The sequence below is a fragment of the Dendrobium catenatum genome, unplaced genomic scaffold (assembly GCF_001605985.2).
Source record: "Dendrobium catenatum unplaced genomic scaffold, ASM160598v2 fragScaff_scaffold_1155, whole genome shotgun sequence".
NCBI classification, from domain to species: Eukaryota; Viridiplantae; Streptophyta; class Magnoliopsida; order Asparagales; family Orchidaceae; genus Dendrobium; species Dendrobium catenatum.
This window is the reverse complement of record NW_021319617.1, coordinates 131,528-146,985: the sequence shown is the minus strand read 5'-3', so window position 1 is coordinate 146,985 and position 15,458 is coordinate 131,528. Positions and strand designations below refer to the sequence as shown.

The following is a 15,458-nucleotide window of genomic DNA, read 5'->3' as shown; positions in this document are numbered from 1 at the left end:
GACTTTGCTTACAGTTAAAATTTGATTTTTGGAACTAATTATCAACATTAACAGGGCGGATCTCTTTTTCTAATTCAAAGATTGCTTTCTATTGCTGAAAACCAAATTAAGTCATTGCCAATGAGTATAGAACAAGAACAGCTATCTATGGAAGGAAATGTGGATTCGGCTGCTTTTACTGTACCTAAGCCTGATGGAAGTCAACGTCAAATTCATTATTTTGAAAACAAAGATGCAGGTAATTGTACTTTTTATTTGGATCATTTAGTTTGCTGCAAAAGCATATGCCATGTCAAGTAAATTTCTGTACAGTAAAAGCAGTAGATTTTTGCTCCATCATGCACCAAATTTGTGAATAAAATGAATTATGAAGTAATTTATTCAACCTAAAGTCAAACCCAAAAAGGTTAATTTTCATGCAAACACTTTTGCAATTGTAAGAGAATAGCCTACATCAGCCTATTGTGTTATTGCATGATCCTTTTAGGCTTGACATGACTCATACGGATTTTCTGGACTCTTAGAACCGCTTATGAAGGTTGGGTATGCATCTCTCTTCCTTCTTTGAATGCGGATCTATTTTTGGCGGGCTTTTTGGCAATATGGCTATGTACTTTTGTTCTTCCTGCTAGAGAGGGGTCTATCTGTTCTTGTAATTTGCTAGTTGCTAGCCTCATTTCTCATGGTGAGTGCATCTCCTTAGCACATGTGGTTCTCAACTGGATATATAAAAATTTTAAGGCTTTTTTAGAGTCAGCCTCTTTTAATGTTTGAGATGCATTATCATGGCACTATATCTATGCTTGGATTTATTTTCATATTCATGGGGTATTTAACTGTTTGGAATACCTTCATTCTTCTTGGAGAGATGCTATTCTATTTTCATGTAGTTCTTATAGGCGACTTCCATCTTAAGAGTGGAAATGGGTATGCCTCTTCTTATTTGCTTCTCACTTGGTGGCAAACCTATTCATCTCGTACACTAGCTAAATATGGTTAGGCAGTGTGATCAGGATTGGCATTGCCAATTGTATTGATAGTCGATATAAATATCCTTTACTCTCTAGAGGCCGCTCTAGGGGGCGATCATCGTAACTTGAATAGTACTTTATTAGCATGCTTGCTGGATGGTTATGCTATCAGTTTACTCGCTCGGTGATTTTAGAGAGAGATCATTGGAATTTAGATTATCAAACGACTAGTGCATATGATGGATTGCCTCTTATTCATTGTATGACTGATGTTAATCAGATGGCCGAAGTCCTCATGGAGGCTTGATGCTGCCACGACATGGCCACACCTTCTTGATTTTTTTTTTTTTTTTTGCTCCTTTAGATAGTTCTATATGAGTTAGCTATACTCAGTTGACCTGGTTACTGTTGTCCTTTCCAACTTTCATGGGACGAGGAGCCTGTTAATACAAGTGCTAGGTGCGGTTGTTAGAAGTTCTTTGAGGTCAAAAATAATGGTATAGCATTTCACAAGTAGATATCACAGAGGTAACATTATTATCATCTTCCTTCTCCTTGTTTTCCACCTTCATTTTTATTGTTGCTTGCTTAATGTTTTTTTTTTTTTTTTTTTTTTTTTTTTTTTTCATTCTGCGATAGTCAAAGGAGATGATGTTGAAGTTGTGATATGAGAGGCTAATCCTATCTAGTGCAATCTTGTGAGCGATCTCCCAATCACATTGAAGTACCTTCTCAAGCTCATAGGTGTTGACATACTAGTCATGTGGTGCCTCATCATGCTTCAACAGATTGGTCAGCAAGCCAAGCTACATGACAATTTATGACCTTGAGGAAGTGTAATTTGAGCCCAAGATCTCAGTTGGAGTTGGATATACTATTTTTGAATATTTTGAAGCAAGTTTGCCAAACGTGTGTGTCCCCTGCTCTCATACTTTAGATATTGAGGAGATACTTTAGATATTGGGGCATCTCCTACAAACTTGTCATTCCTTATGGATCATTTCGTTGTCTCCCAAACGGGAGACATTTGAAGTGAGGGAACCAGTGCATGCTGGGCTTATGACGTGCTTGTGTACTTACCGACAATTCTTGATATTACAACACCACTGGTAGATATCATTGGATTTTTTTTTTCTTCATTTTGGTGTAAACCTGAAACTTGTATCTATCATTCTCCTTTTTTTTCATAGAAAATTTGAAGGTTGTGTTTGATTACACCCAATTATGAAAATTTCTTCTTTTTACAGTCGATTTGATGCATCTGGATAGTCTTATACTATAAGGAATTATTGTTGGGATTTGTTGATTAGAGCTTCGGTAGGGATGTCTATTCAACTCTGAGAATCAAATGTCAAACCCACAACCCTTTTGGCTCAGCTGCAAAAGTTTGTTAAGCTAATAGAGACTGTCATTGGTCCATTGCTTTATGTTGGATGGACAAAATAATAGTGATTTCTTTTTTATAAATGTAGAGTTTGGAGATCCCTTCCGTCTTAGCTTTATGCTTAAACAGACTTGTCGAAGGAATTTGCTTGAATTGTCTTTGTTGACTTGCAATGAGCAATGCACTTTCTATTTCATGCTTTTTGCTTTAAGTAGTTTTATGAAGTATAAATGCTAGTGACTCAGCCCCCGAGCCTTGTGTTAGCTTAATGGTAAATGATCCTTGATTTAGTGCTTAGTACAAGATAGACATATTGCTATATTGTAGGGGGATTTTCATAATAATCAAGAAATGCATTATCGTGGTACAATAGAGTTGGTAAAAAATCTAACAAATATGCTGCTAGCATATATAAAGAGAGTATTTTGTTATAAGGGGGATTTTAGGTATAATATTTGTTACGACCCGGCCCAGTGAGCTCGCATGCGCGAGACGGGAACAAAGGTCGGACGGTAGGTTAAATTATCTAAACTCTCTAAATCTATCTCCATAATAATTTGAAAGAGCCTCTAAAATATCAAATTTGAAAACATACGAACATAAAACTCAAACAGATTCATAATTACCTTTTCTCAGGAGCTCCTCTCCGACGATAAACACTGCCACCACTTTTACTCATTTTTTATTAATTTAAGCTTACCTGAAAAATGTTAACAACTAACATTAAGCCGAAGTTCAGTAAATAAACACGATTCTAAATTACAGTAATCAAGACAGTGAAAAATATGCTAAATGCCAATTTCATATGAACATAACATAAAAATGATTTCATACTAACATAACATTAAACATATCATATCATAAAGCTGTATTTTTCATTTCATTTCCATATTCATATCAATATACTTAGCTTTCTCATTTCGTATATATTACAACTATCACAGGAGCCACCATCAAGTACCATAAAGGTACTCCTTTACCATTTCCTTTTTCATATCTTTTATCATATTAACGTGCACGAGTACAGTGTCCCTAGCTAGTACCTTAAGGGGGTGAGCTCCATCTTTTCAGCATGCACACACAAGCATTCAATATAACATTCATATCATCTCATATCATTTCATTTCATTTTATTTATATAATACATGAACTTTGCTTAATAATGTCACAAGATATATCATATAAATTTCATGATCAACATTGGACAAGAGTGAATATTTTCTAAAAATGCTTGATCTATTAATCATATACCTAGAGAGAAACAAAATTCATTACTGTAAATAAAGAAACATGCATACTTACCAAAATTAGGAATTCGATTTCTCTTGCTAATCCTCCTTCATTCGAGGCCACCACGTTTATTACTAAAAAGAATCAATTTCTCATTTTAAAATCTACAAAGTAAATTTAAAACAAAATTCTCCTTCTTTCTCTTTCTAAACTACCCTAGGTTTTATCTCTCCCTCTATCTCTCTCTAAAAGATCACATAAGGCAATTATAGATTCTAAAAATTTATATTTTTATATAATTACCTATTTCAACCAAATTAATCTCTTTACCCTACTCCTAGTTTAATTTAAATGATTTCCATTTTTAGATTTATATTAAATTAAAATTATAAAAACGGTATTTTGAGTAAAAACCCTAATTTACATCCTTAGAAATCCTCTTAGGACTATTAGGTACCATAATTATAAAAGCACTTTCAAAATTTTAAACATTAGGGAAAAATCCTAATTTTAGAAACCCTAAAAAACTTTAAAGAAAAACATATTCTAATGTATAAAATTGTTTCCTAGATCTTCCCTCTTAAGTCCTTAAAGAAAAATTAGGTTTTCGACCAACTCTAGAAAATTTCTCTTTCAAAAATCTAAGAGAAAAAATGAATATTTTCAAGTTTAGAAACACACCTTAGACTTCTCTTGACTTCCTCTTCAATTCCCCCAAAATTCCTCGCCGGAAAAAGTTGTCGGAGCCACCCCCGAAGCTTTGCGTGCGTCTGCCCTATCCCTTCGGTCGCGTGTTCTTCTCAGTTCCTCCTCTTTACGGTTGGCCGAACAAGTGAGGGACCGAATATAATTTGGTCCCTTAAATGCTTTGGTAGAATAGGGATTTTCAAAATACCAATTTTGCCCTCACTTAAGTTATCCATGCTTAAATAAATACTATGGGTATAATAGGTATTATGAGGTTTCTATAAATTTTAATTCCTAAATTAAGCAAAATTAAATATAAGTTTTATATATCAAATTGTTCAGAATTTTTCAAAATTATTTTCATCGAAATCCGACAACCTTGAATTTTTCACTTAAAACTCGTCGCGGCACTTTGAAAAGCGTGTGAGGTCTAAAACATCATTTTTTCAGGTTTCACATTCATAATGATATTATATATCAACCACCAAATCCTTTACATCCTATTCATTTGAATGTTGGGATACGGATATAACTGAACCAATAAATCCGCCAACAAATGCTGAACATTGCTTCATATTAGCAACGACTGACTACTTTTTCAAATGAGTGGAAACTACTTCATTCAACTAATTGTCAATTCTGTTATCAATTGATGTACTGTACCATATTATCTTAAGATAACTGCCTAGCACCAAAATAGACAAATCTGTCAATTTATAGTCTAAGGGAAAATTGCTTAATGGAAGCTATCAACAAAATATTAATAAATCTATTAAAGATGATTCTCACCAGGAATAAAAGAGAATGACATGCCAAAAATATAGAAATATTATGGGTGTATCAAACTACCTGCATTACACCAATAAAAGTTACTCCTTATACGGTGTTTGGAGCTGAAGCGGTACTACCACTTAATATTGAATTTCTGTAAGTTTGAGCAGCTGTACAATAATATCTCCCTCAAGAGAAGAACACTGGTTTGTGAATTGAAGAACTCGACGCAATTGATTAAATCAGACTCTAAGCTTAGTAAAATCTTGAAATTTATCAAGCAAGGATATCAAGATCTTTTGATAGCTTAGTACGTCATCATAAATTTTGAGTTGGACTTAGTGCTCGTCAAGACAATCATCTCTCATAAAAAAAATTAGTGATAAATTTGGGCCTAATTAGGAATGTCCGTTCGTCATAAAAAGGTATACCAAGCTTATTAGCTAATTAATTTAAATTGTCAAAGACCCATGCCACTGATCAACATTCAAATTTTGAAGAAATACCATGCATGGAAACCAAATTGAGAAATGTTGTAAAACCCGAAAAATGCTGTTTTAGACCTTGCACGCTTTTCAAAGGTTGTCGGATTTCGATGGAAATAATTTTAAAAAATTCTATGCAAAATTATGAGCAATTTGATTTATTAAACTTATATTTAATTTTGCTTAATTTAGGAATTAAAATTTATAGAAACCTCATAATAACTATTATATCCATAGTATTTATTCAAGCATGGATAACTTAAGTGAGGGCAAAATTGGTATTTTGGAAAACCCTATTCTACCAAAGCATTTAAGGGACCGAAATATTCAGTCCCTCACTTGTTCGGCCGACCGTGAAGAGGCGGAACTAAGAAGAACGTGCGACCGAAGGGAAAGGGCGGACGCACGAAAAGCTTCGGGGGCGGCTCCGGCGACTTTTTCCAACGAGGAATTTTGGGGGAATCGAAAAGGAAGTCAAGAGAAGTCTAAGGTGTGTTTCTAAACTTGAAAATATTCATTTTTTCCCTTAGAATTTTGAAAGAGAAATTTTCTAGGGTTTGTTGAAAACCTAATTTTTCTTTAAGGACTTAAGAGGGAAGATCTAGGAAATGATTTTATACATTAGAATGTGTTTTTCTCCAAAGATTTTTAGTGTTTCTAAAATTAAGGTTTTTCCTTAATATTTAAAATTTTGAAAGTGCTTTTATAACTATGGTTCCTAATAGTCCTAAGAGGATTTCTAAGGGTGTAAATTAGGGTTTTTATATAAAATATCATTTTTATAATTTTAATTTAATATAAATCCGAAAAGGGAAATCATTTAAATTAAATTAGGAGTAGGGTAAAGAGGTTAATTTGGTTGAAATAGGTAATTATATAAAAATATAAATTTTTAGAATCTATAATTGCCTTATGTGATCTTTTATAAAGAGAGAGAGGGAGAGATAGAACCTAGGGTAGTTTAGAAAGAGAAAGAAGGAGAATTTTGTTTTAAATTTATTTTGTAGATTTTAAAATGAGAAATTGATTCTTATAGGTAATAAATGTGGTGGCCTCGAATGAAGAAGGATTAGCAAGAGAAATCGAATTCCTAATTTCGGTAAGTATGCATGTTTCTTTATTTACAATAATGAATTTTGTTTCTCTAGTTATATGATTAATAGATCAAGCAATTTTAGAAAATATTCACTCTTGTCCAATGTTGATCATGAAATTTATATGATACATCTTGTGACATTATTAAGCAAAGTTTATGTATTATAGAAATAAGATAAAATGAAATGATATGAGATGATATGAATGTTATATTGAATGCTTGTGTGTGCATGCTGAATAGATGGAGCTCACCCCTTTATGGTACTAGCTGGGGATGCTGTACTCGTGCACGTTAATATGGTAAAGGATATGGAAAAAGAAATGGTAAAGGAGTACCTTTATGGTACTTGACGGTGGCTCCTGTGACGGTTGTAATATATATTAAATGAGAAAGCTAAGTATATTTAAATGAATATGGAAATGAAATGAAAAATACGGCTTTATGATATGATATGTTTAATGTTATATTAGTATGAAATCATTTTTATGTTATGTTCATATGAAATTGGCATTTAGCATATTTTTCACTTTGCCTTGATTACTGTAATTTAGAATCGTGTTTTAGTTATTGAGCTTCAACTTAATGTTAGTTGTTAACATTTTTCAGGTAAGCTTAAATTAATAAAAAATAAGTAGAAGGGGTGGCAATATTTATCGTAGGAGATGAGCTCCTAACGAAAGGTAATTATGAATCTGTTTGAGTTTTATGTTCGTATGCTTTCAAATTTGATGTTTTAGAGGCTCTTTCAAATTATTATGGATATTATTATGGAGATAGATTTAGAGATTAGATAATTTAACCTACCGTCCGACCTTTGTTCCCGTTCCCGTCTCGCCCATGCAAGCTTACCGGGCCGGGTCGTGACAATGAACTTGGCACTCATGGAAATTTTTGGCATGCCAATGCAATCTTTCACCATCAATAGTTAGTAGTATTCCATTCTTTTGATTTTAATGACTATTTTAGGATCTGATTGGTGTGTGCCTTAAGGCCCTCATGAATTCTATTTATGATCTTATCAGCTTCTTCGGTCCTCAAACATCATTGCCACATTTGGCTAGAGGATTTACAATAAAGGGTATCATTGGAATATGCATATCATGGAACTGCTTTTTTCAATTTTATGTAGCTAACAATTTATTTATTATTAATTTCCTTCTTTGAAATAGTCGATGAGAAGTTGTTTCCAATCGTTTTGATCTTCTACTGTGAAAATATCATATTTTAATTCTAGAGTTCCCTCAAACTTGTGTTCTTCTTGAGTAGTCAGGTTTGTTTTGCTAATTTTGAGAAAACGTTTGTGAAGTGGGGTGATGAAAAATTAAAATTGTGTTTGGTTAACTTGATGTTAATGGCACTTCTTGCTAAGGGGCATATAGAATTGTAGATTCTAAAACCTGATGAGCGTAGACTCCATTCAACACCTATTTATGATTCATGCTTGCTATCTTTTTCGCCAATTTGGCTAGGAAATCAAATTTGCTATTCTGAGCGCGCGAGTCTCAAGTTAGGGTGGCATTATGGATTTTCTATATAAGCTAAAGAACCTACTTATGATAATGAGCTAGCTCAAGTTAGTTAATTTATAGATGCTTAATACTTGATTTATGACAAATAAAAATCACCGAAGATATAAGATTTTGGATTCTTATTGAAATGGGGATTGAGGCCTTCTTTGACTTCATCATTTGTTCGAGGTTCAATCAAGTTGATTTAAAATCTCATAATATCTCTCTTGAGCATTATGAAGATGAGACTAATACTAGGCCTTTGGAAGGTTTGAGGTTAGGCAGATTTGACTAATGTTGCTCCTTCAAAATACAATGAACAAATCATAACTTTTTATTTTCATCAATTAGCATAATTTGCTCATTTGATAAATCATCATTGAGGGGCGAATCTATAGTAATATGATATGTAGCAAGAAAATCTATGAGGACGTTTGTTTACCAATTTTTCGAAATACATGTAATTTCAAATTATAGGCCGAACCAATGTTTAAAATTGCGTATTCGGGTATTGAGGCGTTTTACATTCGTGAGGCGAGGCGTAAGCCTCAAAATCAAAAGATTGCGTAAACATAAAACAATAAATTTTTTATATACTAATGTGTGAATAATATAAAACATAAAAAAGCATAAGATATGAAGTGAGATCAAAATATCTCAATAATAAGACAACATGAAATATAGTTCAACTCAAAATTCTATCTTTCCCAAATCCCAGTATTCTTTTCATTAACATATAATTCCAATTTCCATATTGATATTAAACATAAGATATGAATTGCGCAAAGGCAGGCCTCAAGGCGAGCCTCATATTGCGCAATTTTAAACCATGGGCCGAACTTTTATTTCACGGGCTATATTGATTTTATTATAGCTTAATGATCTATCCATAAAAGAGAACATATCATAGTTAGAGATGTTATTGGCTAGCAATTTTAATACATGAATTAGAAAGTAATTTTTTAACACGCTTTACTAATAACCCAAAAGTCAATGCAAATATGAATTTGATCTTTTTTTTTCATTTTTCCTGACACAGTTTGGTTTCTATTCTCTAATAAAGCCCACTTCAAAGAATAAAGCCCACTTCAATGAGTATTTTTTTTATATATGTTGTTGCCTACTCTTAAATTTTAATTCTCATTTGGCTTAGGCTTATGTCATAGATGTAGCAACTAGGTTAATATATAATCTTTGAATTGTCCATCAATGGATAAGATAAACTTCTTAGCATATGTCTAAGCAAAACAATTTCTGAATTCACAAAGTAATGCTTATATTTCTTCGATTTTAACATCAAATAGGAGAGAATTGATGAAGGTTAGACAAGGATTTTTCTCGATTCTCAAATCAATTTCTATCAATTCATCTATCGTGGCAGCATTCCCATTATATTCAACTTCTTTAGATGTAGGTTTGGTTTCTACGTCTTTATCATCTAAGAGATTGACCTCATAATGATCATCTTCTTCATTGTTTTCGAACTCAATTTCTTCTTCTATTATTATATAACAAGTATCTCGTCAAATATATTTTTGTAAAATAAATCCTAGGCCTTTGTATAATTTGCACTTCTCTATGATACCTATGGATTTTTTTGACATCATATTCTTTGAATGTTTTGAGTTCACCACTTATGATTCATTGTATGAACTCCTAATCTACAAATTATTTTTAAATTATTGGAAGATAGTATTTAGGCATCCTTTTGGAAATATTTCCTTATATTTGATACATTTCACAAGCCAATAAAAATTTTCATCTTGGCAGCACTCAAATTTGTATAATAAATTCCCTGATCTATTAGTCTCGTGTAAAGGGAGTAAGCAAAATATTTTTCAGATCGTCGATGTTTTGAAACTTATATGGATTAACCGTTTTCAAATGATGAGAAGGCTTGGTTTAGATTTCTAGTCGAGTTTTGAAAAATAAGAGGGAGAAGTGGTGGAACTTGAGCCATCCAATTGAAGATTGCTATGTCTTCACCCAAGTAGCCTCTAAGGGCGGGCCCCATCCAACTGGCGCTGGGTCCGCGGGGAACACTTCTCCAACGCCTTCAGAAGTCAAGGAAAAGCTCGGGCATTTTCTATCTTCCTTTGGGAAGAAGAGGGCCCGCTTGGATTTTCAAAACAGAATTGCATACCAGCTGAACCTGTCCAATGCTTCTCGTCAGAAGCTGGAGTTGTTTGAGGCAAGAGTTGAATACTGGGTGGACTTTGGAGCATGTATTCAATGTGAATGGTGAGAGGGACCAATAGGTAGATGTGTCGTGAATGTAGAATATATATATATAAATTAAATTTTAATGGACAATGGGATCTCAATATATTTGATGGATGAGACTCTTTTTGGTGCTACACTAATGACTGCAATTTAGGGGATTTTAATAGGAAGGGTTGAGATGATTTATTTCTTATTAATTACATATATGAGTCTTAATAACAACAACAACATCAATCCTTTATCCCACTACGTGGGGTTGGCTGCTTGAATTCTTTTTCTCCATTGTGTCCTATTAAAAGTCAAATTTTTGTTTAAATCTAATAGAGAAAAATCATTTCTAATATTTTCTAACCAAATCTTTTTAGGTCTGTCTCTACCTTTCTTAACATAAGTCAAATCTAACACACCTACTTTCCTAATCGTGTCATCGGAAGGCCGTCATTTTATTTGACCAAACCATCTAAGGCGACTCTCTAATCTTATCTTCTATTGGAGCTACTCCAACCTTTTCACATATATGCTCATTTCGTATCCTATCTCTAAGGGTAAAGCCTCTCATCCACCTGAGCATCTTCATCTCTGCCACACTTAACTTAGTATTATGCTTCTCTTTTAATGGCCAACATTCGGCACCATAAAGGATTGCAGGCCTCACCGCCATCTTATAGAATTTTCCCTTTAAGTTTGAGGGATACTTTGTTATCACACAACAAGCCCGATGCATTCCTCCACTTCAACCATCCAACTTGAATTCTGCTGATAATATCCCCATTTATTTCACCATGACTCTGAACAATAGATCCAATATATCTAAAACGTGTACTCTTATTAATGACTTGATCGCCCAAAGTCACAATCCCCTCACTAGGTCTATTACTACTAAAATTACACTCTATATATTTCGTTTAAGATCTACTCAAGCGAAAACCTTTAGACTATAAGGTTGACCTCCATAATTCAAGTTTACCTTTAAGTTCCTCTCTAGTCTTATCAACAAGAAGAATATCATCATCAAAAAACATACACCAAGGTACATCCTCTTGCAAATGTCTAGTGAGAACATCCATGACTAAAACAGAAAAATATGGGCTTAAGGTTGATCCTTGATGTAACCCAACCGAAATAGGGAAACATTTGGTCAAACCACCTTGTGTTTGAACAAAAGTAATAGCTCATGCATACATATCTTTAATGATTTGAATATAAGCGTTATTAACTCCTTTCTTTTCAAAAACTCTCCATAGCACTTCTCTTGGAACTTTATCATATGCTTTTTCTAAATCAATAAATATTATATGTAGATCCTTTTTATTTTCTCTATATTTCTCCATCAAACCTCTTAATAAATGTATGGCTTCCATAGTTGACCTACCCGCATGAATCCAAATTGATTTTGCGAAACATTAGTTTCACGCCGCAACCTATGCTCTATAACTCGCTCCCATAGTTTTAAAGTATGACACATTAACTTAATTCCTCTATAATTAACATAATCTTGTGCGTCGCCTTTTTTCTTAAAAATATGAATTAACACACTCATTTTTCACTCATCTGACATTTTTTAGTCTTTAAAATAGTATTAAAAAGTTTAGTAAGCCAAAAAATTTCTTCATCTCTTAAGCATTTCCACACTTCTATTGGAATATCATCAGGTCCAACAGCTTTTCCACACTTCATTTTCTTTAAAACCTCTCTAACTTCCGTTGTACTAATACGCTGATAAGAATATAAATCTTTATTTTCATTTAGGGTGCTAAGGTCACTACAGTCAATCTTTTTTTCACATTCTTCATTAAAAAGTTTAGCAAAATATCTCATCCACCTTTGTTGAAAATCATTTTATAAGAAAAGTACTTTTTGATCTTAATCATTCATAGACTTCACTTGAACTAAATCCTTACTACTCATATATGAGTCTTAATAAATTAAGAAAATTAATATGCTATTATAATTGTAGTGGTAATTTTAATTTATTTAAGATTTCCTTAAATCTAATTGAATTACCATGTATATTTAATTAATATTATTAAATATAATGGCAATCTAGTTTTATTTATTTATTTTTTTGGGACATTTACATACATACCACCCTATATTATTTTATTTACATATTTAACACCTAAAACTTTAATGTTACATAAATACCACTCATAGTTCATTTTCATTTCAAATATGAGTGGTAGAAATGAAATATATGAGTAGTAGGAAAGAAATATGAGTGGTATATTTGATATTAAAATAATATAAGATGGTATGTATGTAATATTAAAGTTTTAGGTGTTAGATATGTAAATATAATGGTATAAAGTGGTATGTATGTAAATTTCCCTTTAATTTATAATAGCAGAATAGTTTTTTTTTTCCTTAGTTGTATATGTGTGGTTTTTACTCACAATTTTCTCGTTCACACGCCAGATTTCATTATCTTGCTCATGTTACTAAATTTACAACACATGTAATATGAATGTGATTTCTTGCTATTTATGATGTTTAGGACACATTAGCACAGTTTATTTCGAGAAGCGTAGTTTTGAGTTGAACTTGTACGACGTGTTTGCTATATATTGTTTCGGTTGATTTCGATCGAATTGATTGTAGAATAGGATTGGAGGTCAATTGAGTTAAGTCCTAACTGGCTGAGGAAGTTCTATTATCTTAACCTGGCATGTATCCATTAATGCAGGGAGAGAATTCTCTTTTGTGCTTGTATTTCTTCTGATATGCATATATATCATCCTAACTTTTCTTTTCTCCAAAACTGCTGTTTTTATCGATAACACAATCCCTACAAATACCTGGTCTTAATAATTTTCAAAGCTGCAGATTTCATTTGTTGGTGAAGTTCCATACTAGTTAATATAGCATCTTGTGTCAAGAAAACATGAACAAGCTAATATGGTTGTCTCCCTTCCGGAACAGGAAAAGGATCTGCTACTGGTTTAGACTTCATTAGGACTACAAATGGGGGGCCTCTCTTCCACAGCATTGCTCTTCAGCAATATATACTCCTTTGCTCCCAGGTGATTGACTATGGTGTATAATGCTTTTCCCCTCAAACCAGGGAAGTTTATCTATCGTCTTATTGGTCCACTGAACAGACTTCTTAGTCGTAATTCATATGTGCCAAAATGGTGATTTTATTGACATTTTCTTGCTTGTACCTTGCATTGGAATTCTTCCTCTAATATGGTTAGATGATTATAGTTCATCCATATATGTGGCAATTGCTTTGAACGGTCGTAAGATGAAGATAAAATTGATGTAATTGTAGTAGAATTCACTTAAAGTTGTCTGTTAGATGCCTGTCTATGTTGAAGGTATCGATACAGGTTTTGGGCTGTATGATCGACACAAGTTTGATTTCAAATTGGTGCGAATTCTTACGGTTAATGCTAGTAGGATTTTCATTTCAATATAGTTGTAAGACCGTTCATCGCTGAAAAGGCTTGTTATCTTGATCCTCATATTATGGTTTAATGTTTGATACAGTCACGTGTAGTAATGTACATGCGAACCTATTTATTCATGAATTGCAATAAAACATATATATGAGAGCTTTTCCTGTACTACACGCTATTTTTTTTTGGTTGTTTTTCCACGATAAATTTGTCCGCATATATGCACAGAACTTCAATGGCTACGTTTTATGAACCTGCTCTTGTTATTGACTGCCTCTTGAAATTTTTGTTTTGGTAGTCTCGATACTCTAGGAAGTCCAGCTACTAAATTTTGTATTAATTTCAATCTATTTAATAATCCCTACATTAATAAGGATAGAAATACAAAATCCAGTTAGATATCCTCTATTTTTACTAGTCTGTCTTCTTCCAGGCATTTATGAATGTGAGATGGATAATTATGAATTTTGCAAGATTTTTTCTTTTCACACAATCCACTCTCTGTATATCACGAATTCTTGCATGCTGGCTGGTTGGAAATGACTTTAAAGTCGAAGAACTGGTGCGGCTATCTTGAGGAAAATAAAGGTCGGATTACAGTAGGGAAAGAACATGGAGTTGGATCTTCAGCATTCATTCTATTTTTGCAAACCTTGAATATTGGTGTTAAGATGTTGGGCTAAATAATGGCTGTACATGTGCTCCTTTTATTTTTTCATGATTTCTTCACGCTTTTCTTATAAAAAAGATGGATTTATTCCGTAATCCATGAAGGCGACAGCTCGTATTAGAGGATGCTTAACCAAAGGTGAAGTACAGTAAATTAAACATAAATTTGCTAGAAGAAAATTTTGGCATCATTGTTTGACTTCTGATGCTTTTATTTTATTTATCATTTTTAATGAAGAATGTGAAAATGCGATTGACTTTGATGATTTTAACATTCTAAAAAAAAATAAGGATTTCCGATGCTTTCTGAATAATTAACTATTAGTGGATTATGCAGGTTCTGGAAGGAGGATTCAAAGACAAACCAGGGAAAGCAAGGGATCACTACCACTCATGTTACTGTCTCAGTGGTCTCTCAGTGAGTCAGTATAGCTTTTCAAAGAGCGCCGATTCACCGCCGCCACCCAATGCAGTCCTCGGTCTGTATTCCAACTTGTTAGAGCCCGTTCATCCTCTTTACAATTTAGTGCTGGATAAGTACTACAAAGCTCATGAATTCTTCTCTGTTATGAGTTAGATAGCATTCCTCTCGTTTGCGTGTATGTCATTGTCCTTTACTGGCTGCAGAGTTGTCCATCTTAGATATAATCTCAACAGACGCAGTGTTTGTGTTAAAAATATATTTTATAAGTATAACATAGCTTTTCAATTGAATCTCTAATGGTCTCTTGGATATGCATATATATTAAATTTGGTAATTCTGTTCTTGCTTAAGTTTACAGATTTGCTGCATTGGTGGTATCATTGCTGATGCTCAAGGAACAATGAATATTGCAGTTACCAAAATTTCACCTTTTGAGGTATCAGACCCTCAATAATTTCCCTAGAAGAATCATGCATGAGAAGCCTTCTTAAGCATTAGACCCTCAGCATGATAGTTTTCAAATTTTAGCACTCATTTTGCTTTAGTGAGAGAGAGAGAGAGGAACTTTTATTCGGTCCGGTGAACGTACACTCCTCTACGTTCGGCCACCAA

General features: G+C 33.2%; 1 protein-coding gene across 1 annotated transcript in view; it reads left to right on the top strand.

Moving 5' to 3' along the window:
• LOC110110010 (protein farnesyltransferase subunit beta) overlaps window positions 1–15,180 on the top strand; it is a 31,312-nt gene extending 16,132 nt beyond the window's left edge. Inside the window, exons 6-8 of the mRNA XM_020841287.2 lie at window positions 55–238; window positions 13,275–13,375; window positions 14,760–15,180. Coding sequence (XP_020696946.2) covers window positions 55–238; window positions 13,275–13,375; window positions 14,760–14,999 — 525 coding nt within the window. The 3' untranslated portion in view covers window positions 15,000–15,180. The remainder of the gene's footprint in view (window positions 1–54; window positions 239–13,274; window positions 13,376–14,759) is intronic.
• Window positions 15,181–15,458: the final 278 nt, after the last annotated feature.